The sequence below is a fragment of the Salmo salar genome, chromosome ssa23, assembly GCF_905237065.1.
Source record: "Salmo salar chromosome ssa23, Ssal_v3.1, whole genome shotgun sequence".
Taxonomy (NCBI): Eukaryota; Metazoa; Chordata; class Actinopteri; order Salmoniformes; family Salmonidae; genus Salmo; species Salmo salar.
This window is the reverse complement of record NC_059464.1, coordinates 16,216,113-16,240,466: the sequence shown is the minus strand read 5'-3', so window position 1 is coordinate 16,240,466 and position 24,354 is coordinate 16,216,113. Positions and strand designations below refer to the sequence as shown.

The window sequence follows — 24,354 nt, the reverse complement described above, 5'->3', positions numbered from 1 at the left end:
GACTTGAAAAAAGGGGTTTGGGGTTTAAGGTCATGATCTGAGGATGCTAAGAATGCTGGGTAGGGTAGGTCATGGGGATCTTCTTCCTCTGGACTAGGTGATTGGTAGGTTCCATTGTGTGTGTGTGCGTGCGCACGCGCATCCGTGCGTGTGCGCATGTCCGTGCGACTGTGTGTGTGTTTGTGTGGTGTATCCCATTCAATCCCATCCCCGCAGCCCTTAAAGAACTCGGTAGTGAGTGTCTACACTGTATCGCCCCCCCTCTCTCTCTCTCTCTCTCTCCTCCAGCTCTCCATGCTGTTCACAGAGGAGTGTGATAAGGTGCGTGACCTGATGCACGTGCACTCGTTCAGCTATGACTTCCACCTGCGGGTGGTGCACCAGTACCTGGTGGGCTGTCACATGACCCTGCGGCAGGGATACCAGCTGACCGGCTTCCTGGAGGACTTCATAGCTCATCACCCTGACATCCCCAAGTTCGGACGCAATCACGTCTTCCAGGGTGAGTCTGACCCAGCCCACCTAAACAAGTAGACCCTGGTGTTGATACGAAAATGAGTCCCAGCAGTAGGAACATGGTTAAGACTGTGCTTTAACATAAACCACCTGCGCTTTGCGATTTGACTTTCACATGTGATCTCCGTTGACATCTGGGAAATTGCCTTTGAATGTATGTCACTGTGCGTAGGTTACTAATCTGTGTTGGGTTGAATCTAGGCCTATGTCCTGTCAGTGAGCTCATGCTGTCTGTCTGTCTGTCTGTCTGTCTGTCTGTCTGTCTGTCTGTCTGTCTGTCTGTCTGTCTGTCTGTCAGGGAGTTTCTCTATCTCTACGGGGATGATCACAGCCCACCAGCTGTATAACTACATCACTGACCACGCTGGCACCTACGGCATGAAGCCCCTTCGCATGTCCAAGGTTGCAATGACCAGCGAAGGCAAGAAGGGAGCGCCACCCAGCTCCGACCTGCATGAGTACGCTCTGGTGGCGCTTTGGAACAGGTAGGTTTATGGACACACACACACACACACACCTCCGCGACTTTAAAAGATACATTATTCATGACCTATTCTTCTCCTCTAGCTCGGGCTCTTACAAGGACCTGGAAGGCCTGCGTCACCATGACGATTTCGACGTGTCCCTGCTGGTGTGTCACAATGCCGCTCCATTTGAGGAGCAGTCGGAGGGAGAGAGACATCTGCTGAGGTCCAGTGTAGATCTAGTTTATAAATTGCCTGGCTGGGCTGATGAGACAGTGGATTGCGCAGTCAGATGGAACAGAGTCAACGGGCATTTTAACGTCATAGATTTAGCCGGTGGTAACTTGTGGTATAGACACCGGCTGGAATGCGGTTTTAACCAATCAGCATCCGTGATTAGACCCACCCGTTGTATATATATCACACAATGGATGGGGGAAGTAATTACTCCTAGTCAGACGGGTTAGACCAGTGTATACATGTGGTGAAAACCATGTTGCTCTCTTTTTGTACTTGAGCAAGGAAGTTAACCCCCAACAGCAGGCGCCGATGACGTGGTCGTCGATTTAAGGCAGCCACCCGCACCTCTCTGGTTCAGAGGGCATGGGTTAAATGAGGAAGACATGTTGGTTGAATAACATTCAGTTGTGCAACTGACTAGGTATCACATTTCCACTTCTTCAATCCTCTGAAATCCTGTGGGGAAATGTTTTTCTTTGAAAATTGGGGAAAGGTTAACAATTTCGTAGGTTACAATTTCATACAGTAGGTTGCTATTGAAAACAGTAGGTTAGTTTTCTGTACAGTAGGTTACACAACATGAAGCGGTGTATTGTACCAATATCTCTGTGTATGTGACAGGTTTATTGCACTGCATTGACAGTGACTTGTCTGTCTTTTCAATCCGTGTGTGTCCATGCGTGTGTTAATGGTTCAGGCTGCGTTACTACGTGATCATGACCAGTCAGCGAGAGCTGTTCCCCCGGCTTACTGCTGACATGCGGCGCTTCAAAAAGCTTCCCCAGATACACCGAGAGGCCCGCGACCTGGGAGGAAAGGTTCCCCCTGAGAGAGGGACAGAACCGGGCGGGGCACGGGACCCTGAACCAGACCTCTGGGAGGAGACCCCACCTGCAACCCCAGACACCGCCATCTCTACCCCCAGCGATGGGAACGAGTTTTACCCCCTGACTGGCCGCCGGAGGTCTGGGTCTGGGGCCCAGGGACTCCTCTACCCCTCTCCTCTGTTCCCTCTACTCAATCAGGAGGTAGGGTTCTCCAGGACTGCTAGAACTTAATTGTGTTTTTAATCTTGAACTATTTAATATGTGTAATATTGTACTCACATGGATGAAGAAACTGTAGGTTACTATTTCATACTAGGTTCATTTCTATAAAAAAGGAATAGGTTACTATGTTAGTATAACTAAATCAATCAGTGTACCGATATATTTACTTAGTAGTTATTGCCAATGTGGCATATACATGAAATTATAGGCAATGTATTTTAAATTAGTCAAATAAATTGACTCAGTCATCCGTCCAGGTGGGCTGTGCACGGAGGCAGATCCAGGCGAGCGTGGAGCAGGCCATGGGCCACTGTCGCAGGGATAATCTGTGGAGGAGACTGTTCCACGGTGAACACCATCACCTGGCCATGGACAAGCTCAAGCTGAGCAAACTGTCCTTCAGCGAATTGGAGGAGCTCCTCAATGCCGTGCAGAGTCAATCTGTAGAGGAGATCGACCCACAGCTGGTAAAGAACACACTACCTCACTCCAGTACAGACCACACCAGCTCACCTCACCTCACACTACCTCACCTCACACTACCTCACCTCACATCACCTCACCTCACACCACCTCACCTCACACCACCTCACCTCACACTACCTCACACTACCTCACCTCACACCACCTCACACCACCTCACATCACCTCACATCACCTCACACCACCTCAACTCACACCAACTCACCTCAATTCACACCACCTCACATCACCTCACACCACCTCAACTCACACCACCTCACCTCACATCCTCAACTCACATCACCTCACACCACCTCACCTCACACCACCTCACCTCACATCACCTCACACCACCTCACCACCTCACACCTACTCCTCACACCACCTCATCTCACACCACCTCACCTCACGCTACCTCACACCACCTCATCTCACACCACCTCACATCACCTCACATCCTCACATCACCTCACATCACCTCACACCACCTCACATCACCTCACCTCACACCACATCACCTCACACCACCTCACCTCACCTCCTCACACCACCTCACCTCACACCATCTCACACCACCCTACCTCACACCACCCCACCTCACACTACCTCACACCACCTCATCTCACACCACCTCACCTCACCGCCATACTTCATATTGATCATGTCTTTCCTGCGGGGTCGGGGTCCATTCCATTTCTATTCAGTCAATTTAGGAAATAAGCTGAAATTCCAGTACTCAATTTTCCTCATTTACATTTCAAGGCTTGACCCTGACCTTGCTTTCCTGTTTACACACAAACCCTCCTCCCTCACTGACTCACTCAGATGTGCAGTGATGTATGATGAAACGTGTCTTTCTCAGGTCGTTTGTGTCGCCTCTATTCGCTTATTGCCCTTAGCAGTAGCTGCTGTGTTGATTTGACAGCATCTGTTTGCTGCTCTTCCTGTTTAGGAAACATCTCAAACGCCCATCGGCACCCTACTGTACACACACACAGCGAGAGGCATAATTATTATAGAGCCATCTACACCCATCATTAAAATGCATCCGGCCACTGATTGGATTGTGCAGCCGTTCAGAGAGATTGGATGGTTCCAATCAGCTGTACATATGTATTCTTTTCAATAGCCTAATTTCCAGTATCACGTCATGTCCATATTAGGCTATTGCGTTCCAGTGGTGATTTGGATTTGGCTAAGTACCTCTGGAGGTAGACAAGTATGCATTGTGTCAGTGTTGTAGAGTTTCCTGTTAGCCTCTTGTGCTTGTTAGATGGACACATTTCATTTAGTTGCCTATAAATTACTGAGAACAGATTATCTTCTGCAATAACTTAAAAAAAAAAAAACACTTTAACCCAGAAGTTTGTTAATGATATAGCCTTCCTTCACCTGTTGGCTTTATAAAATAAAGGCCTTTCTTCAGAGCTCCAATAATTAAAATGATTCTTCGTTATACTTAGTTTCAAGTACCCTGCTCCAATTACACAATGGTTTTGAGCAACTACAGACACAGGTAGACAAATGTGCCTTTCAGCAGGACAATGACCTAAAACACAAAACCAAATATGCACTTGAGTTGCTTACCAAGACAACATTAAGTATTCCTGAGTGGCCTAGTTACAGTTTTGATTTAAATCGGCTTGAAAATCTATGGCAAGTCTTGAAAATGGCTGTCTAGCGATGATCAACCAACTTGACACAGCTTGAAGAATTTTAAAAAGAATAATGGGCAAATATTTTGCAATCCAGGTGTGCAAAGCTCTTAGAGACTTACCCAGAAAGACTCACAGCTGTAATCGCTACCAAAGGTGATTCTAACATGTATTGACTCAGAGGATTGAATAGATATTGTGATTTATTTTTTTATGATATCATTTTTCTTCCACTGACATTACAGAGTATTTTATGTAGATTGTTGACAAAAAAAATGACAAATCCATTTTAATCCCACTTTGTAACACAACTAAATGTGGAAAAAGTCAAGGGGTGTGAATTATTTCTGAAAGCACTGCATGTATTGTGATTAGTGTAATTTACCATTTAACCTATACAACCTAATACCATTACAATAGCAAAACACTATAATATTTTTTTGATCTCCTTCTTATTGTTATTATTATTATTATTATTATTATTATGATCATCATTATAATAATAAGTAATGTCGATACCATTAGTGCTCTTTGTACAGTAGCCTTGTATAACCACCATCGAACTGTAGGCCTTAGAGTCCTGTTTAGTCTTAATACCGTAACTTACTTAGGCCTATATTTCCATATATAGGCTACTGTATAGGCCTATACATATATAGGCTACTGTATCAATCATTCATTCGTTCATGCCATCACACAGCACATGAGGCATTCATGCTTTGAAATTCAATCAAGCATTTTAGTTTTAAAATGAAATAACAAAGTGAGTTTTGAATAATTTGCCTAAACAATAAATAAACCGCAACTCATGCAACTGTTTTTAGTTTGCTCTAATAAAGGCTTTACAGACTCCCTGGTACAGTTATTTATTTAGTGTTTACGCTGTTCCAAAGTGTCCAAAAAAAGAATAATAATGTAATCTAACAGCAGCTGTTTGGCACACAATACTCACGCAGCGCTTGCTCCTATACCCTCCTTTTTCGTGATCTCCAGTAGTTTCCACAACTAACTCAATGTCTTCCACAGATCTGACTTCCCCTTTCCCTCCTGAGCAACCAGTAAACATTCACCCGTTTTGAGTTTCTTTTTCCACATCCATTTTGCTGTCATGTGTTTGGAGTTTGTTATAACCCATTTATTGATGTGATTATGATAGGCTATAGGTCAGGCCCTATTGGTTACATGCATGCCATGCCTATATGTTTCACGTAAAGAGAGCAAGGGTTGAGGGAATAGGGAATGTGTTTCCTAAACAAATTAGGGTTTTCGGTAACAGAACTTTTCAGTCAGAAACAAGTAAGAAACTAAATGGCTGAAATGATGTTGTAGCTTCAGCACGGACAGCGCAATAAACACTAGCTGTGCTGTGGTGCCTTTTCGCTGCAGTAGGGAGGAGAGCGAGACAACGTGCGCCAGTCACACAGGAACTCGCTGTCATTTTTTGGAACACCATCGGGCTCTTTCTTGAGTCATTTTGGTGTCTTAATTATGTCATCAAACAGTACGGTTAAAGCATCAGACAAGCTCGCTGCATATGCAGTTTATTTTATTCAAGCACATAGGGTGTGTCTGCCTATATATGGGCCAATCGATTGGTCGAAAGAACAGGATGACTCTCGGGTCGACCAAGATTTATTTTTAGTCGGGGACAGCCCTAATTGGTTTTCTACCCAAAGTCGTAAAGGAAATGTTGTCATCTATGTAATAAACACAAGAGGCCAGCACAATGGATGAGTGTGGCGGTATAACAGGAAAGAGAGCGTCCTGGTACTTTCGCACTACTTTATGGTTTATAATGCAAGCGACTTCCAATTAGTAATTTCTCTGGAAAGAGGAAAAACAAATCACCAGATTCACAGGGAATACATTACATAGTATGGAGAAGCAATAATCCTCGCCGCAGCTTCATACTACTTGTCAAACATAAAGAATTGATACTGGTTGTTGGGGTGGGATTGGATTGGCATGGGGTGGGGGGGTCTTTTTGACATTTTTGGGGGGATTCCTCAGGTTTTACTCATTGGTAGGAAAAAGTTTGGTACAAATCGGATGTTGGGGTACTATATTTATTGGATATTATCTGAATCCTAGAAATAAAAGTGGCCAATTTGAGTGCAATCTATTCGCTTAATGTCTCTGAGATGAAATAAAATGTAAAAAAAAGAAATGCAGAAATGCCAATCTAGAAACAGCTAACTACAGAAAGAATTTCAGAACAATTTGAGATGGTGGGTGTCATGGCTTGCTGAAATGACAAGGAACGACTCCACAGCATCCTTGGATGAATAGTGATAATCACAGAGAGAGGTGTGTGTGTGTGTGTGTGTGTGTGTGTGTGTGTGTGTGTGTGTGTGTGTGTGTGTGTGTGTGTGTGTGTGTGTGTGTGTGTGTGTGTGTGTGTGTGTGTGTGTGTGTGTGTGTGTGTGTGTGTGTGTGTGTGTGTGCGCACATGTTTCTTGTGCGTGTCGAACAGGAGAGAAACACGGTATGTAATCCATGGAGAAAGGAATCCTGATAATCACAGGCTCCCTCTAAAAGCCCCCATACTTTTCCTGATCCAGTGGTTGTGGGCTACTGGGCTCCTCACTGTGTGACTGACAGTTCCTTCAAGTCTTAGAGCCTTCCCACAGTGCACCGCAGCAGCTCATCCCATCAGAGCCGAGACGGGGAGCAGGTAGAGAATGGAGCCAAGACCAGGCCGTATCCTCCATATATTAACCACACAAGCTTTACAGTGACTGCAACATAGGGATAGTGCTATCAATGCAGATATGTGCATTGTGATTACATGTAGCTACTCCACTGTGTCAATGTCATATTTGATCTATTCTATGGTTACATCCCTATATAGTTAACTACTTTTGACCATGGACCGTGGGCTCTGGTCAAAAGTAGTGCACCATTTTAGGGAATAGGGTACCATTTGGGATGCAACCTGTGAGTTCGTTTTATACCCCCTGACCCTCTGGGCATGTCAGAAGTCTACATGCTGCTCACAACTAGGGGATTGCGCTCAGCTACCAGAGGTCTACTCTGGCTACATGTGATCCCCAGCTTCAAAATAGATTTTAAACCAAATTGAACTACATATAGAATGTGTCTGATACTCTTTGCTAGTACATTTTACATTACATTTAAGTCATTTAGCAGACGCTCTTATCCAGAGCGACTTACAAATTGGTGCATTCACCTTATGATATCCAGTGGAACAACCACTTTACAATAGTGCATCTAAATCTTTTAAGGGGGGGGGGTGTTACAAGGATTACTTTGTCCTATCCTAGGTATTCCTTAAAGAGGTGGGGTTTCAGGTGTCACCGGAAGGTGGTGATTGACTCCGCTGTCCTGGCGTCGTGAGGGAGCTTGTTCCACCATTGGGGTGTCAGAGCAGCGAACAGTTTTGACTGGGCTGAGCGGGAACTGTGCTTCCTCAGAGGTAGGGGGGCCAGCAGGCCAGAGGTGGATGAACGCAGTGCCCTTGTTTGGGTGTAGGGCCTGATCAGAGCCTGAAGGTATGGAGGTGCCGTTCCCTTCACAGCTCCGTAGGCAATCACCATGGTCTTGTAGCGGATGCGAGCTTGAACTGGAAGCCAGTGGAGAGAGCGGAGGAGCGGGGTGACGTGAGAGAACTTGGGAAGGTTGAACACCAGACGGGCTGCGGCGTTCTGGATGAGTTGTAGGGGTTTAATGGCACAGGCAGGGAGCCCAGCCAACAGCGAGTTGCAGTAATCCAGACGGGAGATGACAAGTGCCTGGATTAGGACCTGCGCCGCTTCCTGTGTGAGGCAGGGTCGTACTCTGCGAATGTTGTAGAGCAGGAACCTACAGGATCGGGTCACCGCCTTGATGTTAGTGGAGAACGACAGGGTGTTGTCCAGGATCACGCCAAGGTTCTTAGCACTCTGGGAGGTGGACACAAGGGAGTTGTCAACCGTGATGGCGAGATCATGGAACGGGCAGTCCTTCCCCGGGAGGAAGAGCAGCTCTGTCTTGCCGAGGTTCAGCTTGAGGTGGTGAGCCGTCATCCACACTGATATGTCTGACAGACATGCAGAGATGCGATTCGCCGCCTGGTTATCAGAAGGGGGAAAGGAGAAGATTAATTGTGTGTCGTCTGCATAGCAATGATAGGAGAGATCATGTGAGGATATGACAGAGCCAAGTGACTTGGTGTATAGCGAGAATAGGAGAGGGCCTAGAACAGAGCCCTGGGGGACACCAGTGGTGAGAGCGCATGGTGCGGAGACAGATTCTCGCCACGCCACCTGGTAGGAGCGACCTGTCAGGTAGGACGCAATCCAAGCGTGGGCCGCGCCGGAGATGCCCAACTCGGAGAGGGTGGAGAGGAGGATCTGATGGTTCACTGTATCAAAGGCAGCAGATAGGTCTAGAAGGATGAGAGCAGAGGAGAGAGAGTTAGCTTTAGCAGTGCGGAGAGCCTCCGTGACACAGAGAAGAGCAGTCTCAGTTGAATGCCCAGTCTTGAAACCTGACTGATTAGGATCAAGAAGGTCATTCTGAGAGAGATAGCAGGAGAGCTGGCCAAGGACGGCACGTTCAAGAGTTTTGGAGAGAAAAGAAAGAAGGGATACTGGTCTGTAGTTGTTGACATCGGAGGGATCGAGTGTAGGTTTTTTCAGAAGGGGTGCAACTCTCGCTCTCTTGAAGACGGAAGGGACGTAGCCAGCGGTCAAGGATGAGTTGATGAGCGAGGTGAGGAAGGGGAGAAGGTCTCCGGAAATGGTCTGGAGAAGAGAGGAGGGGATAGGGTCAAGTGGGCAGGTTGTTGGGCGGCCGGCTGTCACAAGACGCAAGATTTTATCTGGAGAGAGAGGGGAGAAAGAGGTCAAAGCACAGGGTAGGGCAGTGTGAGCAGGACCAGCGGTGTCGTTTGACTTAGCAAACGAGGATCAGATATCGTCAACCTTCTTTTCAAAATGGTTGACGAAGTCATCCGCAGAGAGGGAGGAGGGGAGGGGGAGGAGGATTCAGGAGGGAGGAGAAGGTAGCAAAGAGCTTCCTAGGGTTAGATGCAGATGCTTGGAATTTAGAGTGGTAGAAAGTGGCTTTAGCAGCAGAGACAGAAGAGGAGAATGTAGAGAGGAGGGAGTGAAAGGATGCCAGGTCCGCAGGGAGGCGAGTTTTCCTCCATTTCCGCTCGGCTGCCCGGAGCCCTGTTCTGTGAGCTCGTAGTGAGTCGTCGAGCCACGGAGCAGGAGGGGAGGACCGAGCCGGCCTGGAGGATAGGGGACAGAGAAAATCAAAGGATGCAGAAAGGGAGGAGAGGAGGGTTGAGGAGGCAGAATCAGGAGATAGGTTGGAGAAGGTTTGAGCAGAGGGAAGAGATGATAGGATGGAAGAGGAGAGAGTAGCGGGAGAGAGAGAGCGAAGGTTGGGACGGCGCAATACCATCCGAGTAGGGGCAGAGTGAGAAGTGTTGGATGAGAGCAAGAGGGAAAAGGATACAAGGTAGTGGTCGGAGATTTGGAGGGGAGTTGCAATGAGATTAGTGGAAGAACAGCATCTAGTAAAGATGAGGTCAAGCGTATTGCCTGCCTTGTGAGTAGGGGGGGAAGGTGAGGTCAAAAGAGGAGAGGAGTGGAAAGAAGGAGGCAGAGAGGAATGAGTCAAAGGTAGACGTGGGGAGGTTAAAGTCACCCAGAGCTGTGAGAGGTGAGCCATCCTCAGGAAAGGAACTTATCAAGGCGTCAAGCTCATTGATGAACTCTCCAAGGGAACCTGGAGGGCGATAAATGATAAGGATGTTAAGCTTGAAAGGGCTGGTAACTGTGACAGCATGGAATTCAAATGAGGAGATAGACAGATGGGTCAGGGAAGAAATAGAGAATGTCCACTTGGGAGAGATGAGGATTCAAGTGCCACCACCCCGCTGGCTCGATGCTCTAGGGGTATGCGAGAACACGTGGGCAGACGAAGAGAGAGCAGTAGGAGTAGCAGTGTTATCTGTGGTAATCCATGTTTCCGTCAGCGCCAGGAAGTCTAGGGACTGGATGGTAGCATAGGCTGAGATGAACTCAGCCTTGTTGGCTGCAGACCGGCAGTTCCAGAGGCTGCCGGAGACCTGGAACTCCACGTGGGTCGTGCGCGCTGGGACCACCAGGTTAGAGTGGCAGCGACCACGCGGTGTGAAGCGTTTGTATGGCCTGTGCAGAGAGGAGAGAACAGGGATAGACAGACACATAGTTGACAAGCTACAGAAGTGTTGTTTCTTGTATTATTGTCTCTTGTGTCTTTAGAGAACTGTTTCACTTTGATATCCTTTTTCTTCTGTCCTGATTTTCTCTTTCTTTTCTTCTGTTAACTAGATATTCTTTGTTGTTCTTCGTTAGCTAGCTAGCTTCTTCCAAAATAATCCCTAGTAACAAATAAAATGTCATTTAACCTCTATGGGCTAGGCGGGACGAATTCGTCCCACCTACGTAACAGCCAGTCTAATCCAGTGGCGCGATTTTTGAATCGTTTGAAATACTATTACTTCAATTTCTCAAACATATGACTATTTTACAGCTATTTAAAGACAAGACTCTCGTTTATCTAACCACACTGTCCGATTTCAAAAAGGCTTTACAACGAAAGCAAAACATTAGATTATGTCAGGAGAGTGCCCAGCCAGAAATAATCAGACACCCATTTTTCAAGCTAGCATATAATGTCACCAAAAACCCAAACCACAGCTAAATGCAGCACTAACCTTTTATGATCTTCATCAGATGACACACCTAGGACATTATGTTATACAATACATGCATGTCTGTTCAATCAAGTTCATATTTATATCAAAAAACTGCTTTTTACATTAGCATGTGACGTTCAGAAAAAGCATACCCCCCGCAAACTTCCGGGGAATTTACTAACAGTTTGCTAAATTACTCACGATAAACGTTCACAAAAAGCATAACAATTATTTTAAGAATTATAGATACATTACTCCTCTATGCACTCGATATGTCCGATTTTAAAATAGCTATTCGGATGTAGCACATTTTGCAATATTCGCAGTACATAGCCCAGCCATCACGGCTAGCTATTTAGACACCCGGCAAGATTAGCCTTCACCATAATCACATTTCCTATAAGAAAAATGTTCTTACCTTTCCTGTTCTTCGTCAGAATGCACTCCCAGGACTTCTACTTCAATAACAAATGTAGGTTTGGTCCCAAAAAGTCCATAGTTATATCCAAATAGCGTCGTTTTGTTCGTGCGTTCTAGACACTATCAGAATGGTAATCCACGGTCGTGCGCATGGCGTGACAAAAAATGTCTAAATATTCCATTACCGTACTTCGAAGCATGTCAACCGCTGTTTAAAACCAATTTTTATGCCATTTATCTCGTAGAAAAGCGATAATATTCCGACCGGGAATCTGCAATAAACTAAACAGCCGAATTAAAATACTCCACGGGGGCTAATCGCGCACGCGCCTCATTCCATTGTCACCTAATGGGACACTTGAATAAGGTGATAATCTGTTTCAGCCTGAGGCTGCCTCGTCAACCTTCATGATTTTCCCGGCTTCTGAGAGCCTATTGGAGCCCTGGGAATTGTCACGTTACAGCTAAGATCCTTACTCTTCAATAAACAGATGCAAGACGCACGACTCCTTGTCAGACAGGCCACTTCCTGCATGAAACCTTGTCAGGTTTTTGCCTGCCATAGGAGTTCTGTTATACTCACAGACACCATTCAAACAGTTTTAGAAACTTTAGGGTGTTTTCTATCCAAACCTGAACAATAATATGCATATTCTAGCTTCTGAGTTGGTGTAGGAGGCAGTTAAAAATGGGCACATATTTTTTCCAAAATTCTCAATACTGCCCCCTAGCCCAAACAGGTTAAATGATGTCTCTTTAAAGATAAACTAAAACTATAATCAAATCCATCATGAGGTTGAAGCTTCTCGATGCTCAGAAGCCCAATGTGCAGAAGGTATTCATTCTGACTAGGATGTTAGCATGGGATGCTTCCCAAACCCTATTTCCTAGTATATAGGCAATGGGGTGCCATTTGGGACAGTAGAGAGCAGCCTTTTTTTTTTTTAAGTTATATATACCTATATCATTATGTAGTAAAAGATGTACACTTCAATTTAGTGTGGAGGTATAGCTACAGTAAAGAGCTGCCCTCTGATCTCAGCAATTATCAACAGAAAAGTCCTAATTTAAAAACCCAAACGTACTATTTATATGTCCGTGTGATAAAGAAAAAAAAGAAGTGGAATGGAAACTTCGCTGCCAGCGAGCTGAGAGAACAGATTAAGAGTGTGTAGTAAAGTATGCACATTGAGAACTGAGTAGGATCTACAGCATTGCAGGGGTCGCCGTTGAAAAGCTGCCTACAGCTCAGCCCCCCCGCTTCGCCTCCCCTCCCGATCCTCTACTCTGCCTGCATCAATTGCTGCTGTACATAATGTATGCCAGGGAATTACAGATTCTCAGCCAAGAAATGTTTTATACATTTTAGATTCAAAGCCAGCTTAGTAATTGGATGTGTACTATTTCTGCGTTCTTTATTTTTGGAAGGTAATATCTAGAAGACTTTGAAAGATCTTTTACTTTTATCTTAATTCCTAATGTATACTTTGTCAGTGTGTGTAGGCTAATTGTTCCTCCAGTTTTAGCAATAGTTCTTATGCAGCAGAAGCGGTTTTGTATGTGGGTGGTAACTGGTAGGGTCAAGCCATTTCTTTGTCTGTAGTTCAGGAGCCTGATGAATACTTTCTGGTCGAAATGTTGAACAATAACACTTTTTAAAAAAAAGCTTTGTGTCCTCTCTCTCGGTTCCAGGACTGTTTCCTAACCATGAGTCCCAGCTGGTACCAGAGTCTGATCAAAGTGCTGCTGACTCGCTTCCCTCAGAGCTGCCGACACTTTGATGGCAGTGGCATTCAGTATCTGGTAAGAACAAAACGACTAATATAACGTATATAATATAAACACTACAAGAACATGTAAAAACTACAACTCCACAATTACAGTACAGTACAATGGTTTGTCAAAATAGGTTCCAGAGTGCGGCCTTCAGAGCTCAGCCACCACTAAATCAGGGGTCATGTTCAATAGGGCACATGTAGCAAAATCTGCAATGGAAAACGTTTCAAAACCTTTCTCCCTACTGAACACAGCCCATCCCAGTATATTATGAGGATCCCCCCCCCCCCCCATTTCTGACAATATATAAATAGCTCTCTATGTTCTGCAATGACTGACATGACAAGAGGAAACCTACTGATGATGCACTACCCAATTTCTACGTTGCACCTTGTGCATTCAACTATTACAACTTTCAAGAGAAAGTTAAAAGCCTGACTTTCAAAAAGAACAAAAACAATTGCATTTGTTCATGAACCACTGGACTACAGCACCACCAGCTACTGCACCTCCAGCTGATTCAATGTGACCCAGAATATAAGCACCCCACTAAGCAAATGAATTATCCCCTGTTCTCTACTCCACATTCAATATTATTCCATCTGCTGTATCATGACACTGCACTCAACAACATCAAAACCACCGGGTGCCTCTATCAAAGTTCCCATAGCTCAGTCATTGGACTCCACTGTTTATTATATGCATTCAAGACAAATACAATATCACTCTGTGTAATATCCAAAAATTAATTTCCTCCATCCGTCCCCTTTTTGATTTCAATGGATTTTGAAGGTTAACTTTTTATACTGAACAAAAATATAAATACAGCATGTAAAGTGTTGGTCCCATGTTTCATGAGCTGAAATAAAAGATCCCAGAAATGTTCCATATGCACAAAAAGATTACTTCTCTTAAAATTTGTGGGCACATATTCTTACATCCCTGATAGTGAGCATTTCTCTTTTGCCAAGATAATCCATCCACCTGACAGGTGTGGCATATCAAAAAGCTGATTAAACAGCATGATCATTGCACAGGTGCACCTTGTGCTGGGGACAATAAAAGGCCACTCTAAAATGGGCAGTTTTGTCACATAACACAATGCCACAGATGTCTCAAGTTTTAAAGGGAGAGTACATTTGGCATGCTGACTGCAGGAATGTCCACCAGAGCTGTTCCCAGATAATTTAATGTTAATTTCTCTACCATAAGCTGCCTCCAATGTTGTTTTATAGAATTTGGCAGTACGTCCAACCGGGCCTCACAACCGCAGACCACGTGTAACCACGCCAGCCCACATTCGGCTTCTTCACCTGCGGGATCGTCTGAGACCAGCCACCCGGACAGCTGATAAAACTGTGGGTTTGCACAATGAAGAATTTCTGCACAGCCTGCCAGAAACCGTCTCAGAGAAGCTCACCTGCGTGCTTGTCATCCTCACTGGGGTCTTGACCTGACTGCAGTTCGGCGTTGTAACTGACTTCAGTGGGCAAATGCTCACCTTCAATGGCCACTGTCATGCTAGAGAAGTGTGCTCTTCACAGATGAATCCCGGTTTCAACTGTACCGATGGCAGACAGCATGTATGGCGTCGTGTGGGCGAGTGGTTTGCTGATGTCAATGTTGTGAACAGAATGCCTCATGGTGGCGGTAGGGTTATGGTATGGGCAGGCATAAGCTACGGACAACCAACACAATTGCATTTTATCGACGGCAAGATCCTGAGGCCCATGGCTGTGCCTTTCATCTGCTTCCATCACCTCATGTTTCAGCATGATAATGCACGGCTCCATGTTGCAAGGATCTGTACACAATCCCTGGAAGCTGAAAATGTCCCAGTTCTTCCGTGGCCTGCATACTCACCAGACATGTCAACCATTAAGCATGATTGAGATGCTCTGGATTGAGGACTACAACAGCATGTTCCAGTTCCCGCCAATATCCAGCAACTTCGCACAGCCATCGAAGAGGAGTGGAACAACATTCCACAGGCCAAAATCAACAGCCTGATCAACTCCATGTGAAGGAGATGTGTCGCGCTGCATGACGAAATGATGGTCACACCAGAAACTGACCGGTTTTCTGATCCATGCCCCTACCTTTTTATTTTTTGGGGTATTTGTGACCAACAGATGCATATCTGTATTCACAGTCATGTGAAATCCATAGATTAGGGCCTAATGAATTTATTTCAATGGACTGATATCCTTATATGAACTGTAACTCAGTAAAATTGTTGCGTTTTATATTTTTGTTCAGTTCTACTGGACTAATCCGTTATAAGGAACTGCCTCAAGTCACCTTGAACTTTTCTAAATGAAACTCAGCTGTTTCTCTCAGGCTTCTAACTTTCATAGGTAACAGGGGAGAAAAATAACTATTGAGTGGGAAGAAGGAAGAAAAAAAAAAGGTCTGTTCAAACATGTAAAATTGTGAGACATCTGCAGTTTGGAAGAAGGGTTTTGACATTGTGTAAAAATGTGAAGCGTGGCTCTCAAGAGGGATTATGGGAGTCTTGTGGGGAATTTTCATCTCCGCCTCTGTGTCAAGAGGTTACTCACTACTTAATATGGTAATTGAGAGAGTTGAGATCAAAAGAACATCCCCCTGACTTTTTCTCTTCTGGAGATGTTCCGCCCTAGTACTGTAGTTGGTGACATAAACTCAACCTCTCCCTCCCTCCCTTGCAAACGACACACACAATAACTTTTTTGTTCCATAGGGAAAAAGAATAAAACAGCTCAAACACAAGATCCCGTCCATCTATTAACTGTAGGCAGTCACCTATTTTTGTTCCAAGTTATATTGTGTGGAATAGGGGGGATGGAATTTTAAGTAAGTCATTATAGCTTGAAATAAACAGTTGCCCTGCAATTCTATTATTTTCTCTTTCAGGCTGTCCTAAACCAGAAATTCACTGATTGCTTTGTTCTGGTCTTCCTTGACACTAAGGCAGGAAAAACGGTGAGTAATTGTGATGCTTGCCCCTTGTTATGCTCTCACTCTTAAAATGCCATTTATATTATTATATAGCTTCTCCAATACTGTGTATGAATTCCTTATAAGCTATAACATGAGATGGCATTTTCAATTTATCTTTGTTGTCTCCCACCAGAGCCTCAAGGTTGTGTTTAGGGAGCCGTTGCCATCCCAACCGCAGCCTAGCAGCAGCCCCCCACCACAGCTGGTGTCCATGTACCATCATCTGGAGTCTGTGATCAACACAGCCTGCTACAACCTTTGGACCGGTTTGCTGTAGGACTGGAGGGCCAATCAGGACCAGGCGTGCCTCAGAGAAACGGAGCTGCTGGGAGGTGTAGTTCCTGACAGGCGGCTTCCTTTATTGGCCGCCTTGGCTTGTGGGACACCAAAAAATAATTATTGTTGAAAAATGCTGAACCAGCGAGAGAGTTCGTAGGTCAAAGCTTCCTGTACAATTAATCAGTAGTTTACTAATTCTACCACTGGGGGAAAGGATATTCGGAGGAACTATACACACTATTGCACACAAAGGTTCTTCTTTATCAGACAGTGTATGTGCCCTGTAGTGACTGAAAATACATTTTTACTTAAAGGATTATTCTCAACACAAAATGTAAGTTGAGTTGAACCAGAGACAGGCTTTGGCTGAACTCTTTTCTGCCAGTTGTGGGTGTTGACATGCCCCCTGCAGTGGACATTGGGCCTCACAGACAGAGGTCAATTTACAAACGCTTTGCTTTGAGGCTCAGATGAACACTACCTCACAATGACAGAATCCGACTGAAGGTTTAGCTTTTTGCACTGAACAGTGCACCAGATCAAAGCAGGGAAGTTATGCAATTTGCCCCCATTTCAATGCCAACTTTCTGGGCCCATTCCTCATCAACTTGGAGGTTAGTGGTGGTAGGGTAGAGTTAAAGGGGGATGAGACTTTCAGGCTAGTTTGATCTAAAGCCAAACTTCTGTATGTAATCTCAGTCATGTTCCCATTCAGCTTCTACTTCTAATGAGAGATCATCTACAATACATGTGCAGCTAACCTGAAGTGGATCTCACTCCCCAGCCAACTGAATTTGACTATAAACAAGTCACTATTGTGCAACCAGATGTTGGGAAATTAGATACTATTCTCAAACTCGTAACCCATTTATCATTGTAGGTGTTCAAATCATATAAACATGAATATATGAAGTTATTTTGCTCGGATACTGTGCCTTGCGAAGGTACAGGACGAGATGCTCAAGATCACCACTGCACACAATCCAGTGAATCCACAGTCTTGAGTCTTCTGCGGAGGTGAAAGATTGCTGCCATTTCAGTCTGAAATATATATATATATATATATATATTTTTTTTTTCCTCTTCCCATTGTATCCTACGTGTCAAACCTGCTACCCAATTTGCCCGACTGCCATATCTTCATCCTAGAAGTGCCTTAGTTTATGTTTTATTTCTTAACAATGCTACCAGAGCAGTTTTGTTGTTATTGCATCAATCTTGCAAGTGGAATTTCTGGAAAATGCAATTGGACTGCTAACTAGCTACATTCGGACAGGCTTGAGGATATAGCTGGTCTCTGTTTACAAAGATATGGAGTGTTGGGTGGACATACTGTAGGAGCCAGCTTGTGTACAACATTGTAATATCACACACACACCCACACACACACCAGTTCAGAGATGTCATTGCAATACATTATGACTTCAAGATGGCCTTAACGTTTGTACACATTTCAATTGAAGGAAACCAAATGTTTCAAGATTGTTTAAAGTTCCTTATTAAAAAGGAATGAAGGAAATTGTAATGTTAATAATATTAATTTCTGTGTAAGGTGAATTTTTTATTTTTTTTTTGAAGGTAAGAACACTGGATTTTGAATAATTCAAGATGATGTTAACAGTTAGGCCAGCTATAGCCACAGTATAGGCATTCTGAAACTGTAATATAATCTGAAATGTGTATGTACATTATGTATATACAGATGGATTTGTATGATATGCTACAATAAACCTTATGGTATATTCAAGTGTGTTTTAACAGTAACTTGACAGATGTAAGTGTGGTACTACTGTATACCTGTGTGCGTTGTGCAGTGTTAGAGACTGAGTAGAGTGAAGAGAGGATGTGGTACAAACACAGGACTTTATTGTACAAAAGTAAATTAAAAAGACAATGGGAAAAAATACATATTGGCTTACAAAGGATCTGATCATACTGCTGCTCACCACACATTCTTAATCAAAACGTAAATAAGAGGACCTCCCGAGTGGTGCAGAGGTCTAAGGCACTGCATCGTCATGCTAGCTATGCCACTAGAGATTCTGGGTTTGAGTCCAGGCTCTGTCGCAGCCAGCCGCGACCGGGAGACCCATGGGGCGGCGCACAATTGGCCCAGCATCGTCCGGGTTAGGGGAGAGTTTGGCCAGCAGGGATGTCCTTGGCCCATCGCGCTCTAGCGACTCCTGTGGCAGCCCGACGCATGCACGCTGACACGGTTGCCAGGTGTACAGTGTTTCCTCCGACACCTTGGTGCGGCTGGCTTCCAGGTTTAGCGGGCATTGTGGCAAGAAGCAGTGCGGCTTGGTTGGGTCGTGTTTCGGAGGACGCACGGCTCTCGACCTTCGCCTCTCCCGAGTCCGTACGGGAGTTGCAGCGATGGGACAAGACTGTAACTACCAATTGGATACCACAAAATTTGTGAGAAAAAGGGGTAAAAATGTTATAAATAATAAACTAAGAAAAAAACATCAATAAGAGCTACACTACATGTCCAAAGGTATGTGGTCACCTGCTCGTCAAACATAGAATTCCAAAATCATGGGCATTAATATGGAGTTGGTCAACCCTTTGCTGCTATAACAACCTTCACTCTTCTGGGAAGGCTTTCCACTAGATGTTTGAACATTGCTGCGGGGACTTTCATTCAGGCACAAGAGCATTAGTGAGGTCGGGCACTGATGTTGGGCAATTAGGCCTAGCTTACAGTCGGCGTTCCAATTCATCCCAAAGGTGTTTGATTGGGTTGAGGTCGGGGCTCTGTGCAGGTCAGTCAAGTTCTTCCACACCGATCTTGACAAACCATTTCTCTATGGATCTCGCTTTGTGCACGGGGACATTGTCATGCTGAAACAAGAAAGGGCCTTCCCCAAACTGTTGCCACAAAGTTGGAAGCATAGAATCGTCTAGAATGTCATTGTATGCTGTAGCGTTAAGATTTCCCTTCACTGGAACCATGAAAAACAGCCCCAGACCATTATTCCTCCTCAACCAAACTTCACAGTTGGCACTATGCATTCGGGCAGGTAGCGTTCTCCTCCTGGCATCTGTCAAACCCACATTTCACATTGTTAGTTCATGATTTTGCGTATTCTACCAAGTATGATATTCCGGGTCTCTTAGTCCGTCACTTGTAGTTGCTCTTCCAGTAATCTTTCACCCAACCCAGACCTTCATTTGTAGAACCTTGATTCAAAGTTGACAGTTTTACTTTATACAGTATACACACTAACATTATCATAACCTTACTACTACACTCTACATTATAAATATGATGATTGAAGTGAGGAAACCGTTTAAATCCACAATGTCATAAGTGAGTTGAACTGTAGTCCAGTGCAATTAAAGGGAGTTTAGTTAAGACATCAATTGTTTCACCATTAAATGTGAGGCCTCTGGCTAAAAGTAATGCACTATGAGGAATAGTTTGTCATTTGGAATGCAGCTCAGTTCTCACCTAGTAGTTTGTATTCATAGCCAATTTATCCCTGGTAACCCAGCTACTCCAGTCGACTGAAGAGGTGCATGTATGGGAATTTCAGCTCTTCTGCACTGTCTGGGGTCACGTCTACACTTGACACTTACATGCGACTTCTGCTATCTGAATACAAATATCGCATTGAAAAGACAGGTCAGGAGGTGGTCAGGGACACATTGTTTACAGATTTTTCCTCAGTCTGGACGCAATCAGGCTACCGAAAGAGCATACAGTGGGCGACGTCATCAGCACTCCGCCCACAAGTCTCCAAAACAAACAAAAAATATTAAAATAGTGAAACATTAAAAAAGTTACCCTTTTTAGATAAAACTATACTAAATATATTCACGTCACCAAATAACTGATTAAAACACACTGTTTAGCAATGATCTACAGTACCCTCTATAGCACCCTCAAGGGTAGCACCATGGTGTAGTTATTTTGTTGTATATTTTTTACTTTTCACGTACTTAGCAACAATGTGACTCAAACCGAGAAAAATTATATTTATGTTAGCGACCTGGCTAAAGGCATCCGAAAACATGGGTTTGGTTTGCTCCTAGCAGAACTCGGCTAGGGGAAATTAATGTTTGTGTTCACACACTCCCTTAAAATACCTTCACTTAAAAAGGGCAAGGCAGGGTGGGAGGCATGGTTTCCGGTTAGGGAGAAAGGTGATGGCTGTGGGTGGATGGGGACAAAGAAACCCTTAATAACGTTCAAAGAATGTTTCATGTTCTCAGCCTCCACAAAACTCTATCCTCTATCTTGTTAATTGTGTTCAGGTGTGTTGGCCTCTCCCACTAATTGGCCACACCTGATGTTGAGTGCTTGTTTCCTTTGAAATGGTGTATGTTTGAATAGACTAAAATGAACAGCTTTGTATGTTAAAAAAAACATGGCATGCTAGCTCCATCCTGGTGGTGCAGTGGACTAATTCCATGGATAACGAACAGAACATCATAGGCTCGAATCTAACAGATCACCTTTTGCAGGATTAATGCATAAGCAAATGCATTTCCATGTGTCCTATCTGTGCTTGGAGTTCAAAACATTTAACTCAAACTAAGGTAGCAGTGTTATTAAAAAAACTTTCAGGGAACCATAGTAAAACCTTCTCAGAACCTCCCTGCAACCTAAACATTTACTTTACAAGAACAGGCGAAACTTTCACTTCCGTTCTCAGAACGTAAATATAAAAAATATATGTGTGTGTGTGTTTTACCAATCAGGAAACGAATGGATCCTTTCCCAGAACCAATGGCAAACCAACATTTTACGTTCATACACTTCTAAGGAACAACATGTGCTTACTAGGCATGCTAATAATACTTTTTTCCTCCCTAATCTTGAACGGGCCAGGCTGCCACTCAGGGCCAGCGGCAGAACAAATCAGTTGGATGGGCAATTGATTTCTATAGGCAAGACAGTTTTTTTTTCATTCGAACTCCTGTGTGCATGTGCACAAATGTTGGTAATGCATGTTATAATAAAGACCATAGGCAGCTCCTTGGGTGAAGCTTAAAATGTATCTTACCATTTCTACCCATATGATTATTTTACATGCACATTTCCATGGAACAATTTCATTTCAATAATAACGTTTTCATTTCTCAAAATGATTGTCACAAGGTTAATCATAAAAATCTGGTTGTGACACAGCCTGGGATCAAACCAGGGTCTGTAGGGACGCCTCAAGCACTGCAATGCAGTACCTTAGACCGCTGTGCCACTCGGGAGGCCCGTATGCCTCCCTTTCCATCCGTCTTGACTTGAGCTATTACTACTGAAATGCAACATTGTATCAACTCAGCAGGTTGGCGTGCTCAGGTGAGCATGCTCCCTCAAAATTATCAGGACAGAGAAATTAAAGTTATTCTCATAACCACGGTTCTATGAGTTGGGGACTATGCTAGTCACTCAATGTGGTATCTTTCTGCCTGGCGGCAGGATGAGTCGAGATATTAATATCGGAGTAATTCCGTGCCATGGGTGTGATGCACGTGCACCCACCCCCTAAAAATACATGGGCGCGTAGCTTCACTTCCCCAAGACTCTCCCTACAAGGGATCCAACATCTGGAATAGCATAGTCCCTAGCTCATAGAACCGTGTTTACGTGAGTAACCTTCCTTCTATTTTGCTTGAGGGATTATGCTAGTCACTCAATGGGATGACAATACCAGAGTAAGTCAGTTTCCGTAGGCCACAGCCTAGAGCAACACATCACCATAGGCGTTTGAGGCAGTACACGGCCCAACCACAGGTTACTGTTGGGAGTCAAGGGTAGCACCAAGCACAGCTGAGCTCACACCGTGAGGTTCAGCCACATTCACCGGGTAAAACCTTGCAAAGGTACTGTGGGATGCCTGCTCCAAGTATGCGTTTAGGGATCTCACAGGACACAGAACACGTACATCAACATAATGAACCCCAGGAGGCATAGAGGTGGACAAGGCTGTCAGCACCATTTCTCTGTTCACGTGACCTGGGAGCAGGACCTTTGGTAGGAAGGCAGGATTAGGCCACAGAGTAACGCTCGCCTTACCCGGGCCTAGACAATTACTAACAGATATAGCATGGAGCTCGCTAACCCTCTTGGTAGAGGTGATGGCCACCAGAAACACAGTCTTAAGAGAGAGAACCATATCCAAATCCCATTTGGGTACTGAGGGGGCTTTTGAGGGGCGTGCTGAACCAGTGGCTTCTTGGCCATCTTGGGGCAATCCGAAGGACCTGCTGGCCCGCTTTCCTGATTCTGTCCAGAGTCGCTGAAATCAGCGGATCAGAGGGAATTCCCTGGACAGCTTGTCCACTGCAGTGTTCAGGATCCCTGGGTGGTGTACACATCTTAGTGAGGCCAGATTATTCTGTGAGGTGAGCCCTCATTAGAGACGAGTTGATCCGCATGCCGACGAATATCACAGTTTGTGTGGAGACCAAGGGGATTTTTTGCATGTTCAACCTGATGCCTAGCTCTGATATGTACTTCAGGAGAGATGTCGTATCTTCCGCTGCCTGTTCTCCTGACTGAGCCCAGATTAGCCAATTGTCTAGGTAATTTAGTACTATTATCCCTTGTGGTGCTAGAGCGGCTCCAATTCAACTTGTGAATGCTCTTGGTTCCAGCGAGAGGCTGAAAGGTAACACTTGGTACTCGTATGCTATGTCGTTGAATACAAAGTGTGGGAACTTCCTGTGATCCAGGTGGATCAGTAAATGGAAGTAGAATAATTTAGATCGACACTGGTGAATCCCTGGCTTGTGCTGATAGCCTATAGGATGCTTGACTGAGAACATCTTGAAGGGGAGGGTTTTCAAGAACCAGTTGAGAGGCCTCAAGTGCAGGATGGGGCAAAAGCCACCATCTCTCTTGGGGACTAGGAAATATACTGCATAGAACCCACTGTTCTGTTCTGATGGTTCGAGTTGTCTAATTGCATTCTCCAGCAGAGAGGCAATCTCCAGTTGGAGAGCTTCTCTTTTCAGGGGGTCGGCTGTTGTAGTTGACCAAACCCTTCTGAAAGGTGGTGGCCTGCGTCGGAACTGGGGTTTGTACCCCTGTAGTATTGTATCCAGGACCCAGAGGGACTCCACAAGCTCCTCCCACTTTACCCGATGGGTGTGGGAGAAGAGGGCCGATCCCCGGGGCAACACACCCATCAGGATGACTGAGGGGGCCCGTCCTCCTTCGGAGCAGAGGGACGGCGCTTGTTATTCTGCTGCCTGTTCTGGTGGTGGCACTGCTGACCTGGAGCCTGTTGATGTGGCTGGTTCAGGGGGGGAGGGCCCAAGTGGCCTTTCAAGACAGGGCTGAAGTCTAGACTACAATGGTCTCTGGGTAGGGTAATACAGGGCAGAGGAACCCATGAAAGACTGCAGGGTCTATCTGTCCTTCTGCAGCTTTGGTGTTTGGTCCAAAATGGCATCCACACCAGGACCAAGTTTGACACAGTTCATTGGAGAACTTGGGACACTGAGGAATGTACACTCTGCTCGGGCTGCTGTTAAGGTCTGGCTCAATATCTAGAGTTTTCAGAACCCTAGAGAGGAGCTCCTGCATATCAACTGATGAACAGGCCACTTCCCTCTCAGCCCTCTCTGAGCCATCTTTCGCTGACCCAGAAATGGCTTAGAGGTCTCTTCATCTAGGTCATTACCAGCAAAGATGGAGATGGCATTATGATCTTGTCTTCAATGGAGCCTGTCAGGCTGAGAGAGCAGAGCTGTGAAGAGAAGGTCCCCTGTTCTTCTTGGACTGCTTGGTGGGCAGGCCCACCGCTGAGAAGGGCTGTTTATGCTTGAGGCCACCCCCGGAGCCTCTAGCGTTTGTCTCCATCATA

At 45.0% G+C, this 24,354-nt stretch overlaps 1 protein-coding gene across 7 annotated transcripts in view; it reads left to right on the top strand.

Annotated features, from left to right (window-relative positions):
• LOC106584179 (KICSTOR complex protein SZT2) overlaps positions 1 to 18,284 on the top strand; it is a 123,683-nt gene extending 105,399 nt beyond the window's left edge. For all 7 annotated transcript variants that reach the window (XM_045706293.1, XM_045706296.1, XM_045706294.1 and 4 more), the window contains 8 exons: positions 289 to 502; positions 815 to 1,001; positions 1,084 to 1,206; positions 1,918 to 2,248; positions 2,527 to 2,736; positions 13,193 to 13,303; positions 16,172 to 16,240; positions 16,392 to 18,284. In XM_045706293.1, the coding sequence (XP_045562249.1) occupies positions 289 to 502; positions 815 to 1,001; positions 1,084 to 1,206; positions 1,918 to 2,248; positions 2,527 to 2,736; positions 13,193 to 13,303; positions 16,172 to 16,240; positions 16,392 to 16,535 (1,389 nt within the window). In that variant the 3' untranslated portion in view covers positions 16,536 to 18,284. The remainder of the gene's footprint in view (positions 1 to 288; positions 503 to 814; positions 1,002 to 1,083; positions 1,207 to 1,917; positions 2,249 to 2,526; positions 2,737 to 13,192; positions 13,304 to 16,171; positions 16,241 to 16,391) is intronic.
• Positions 18,285 to 24,354: the final 6,070 nt, after the last annotated feature.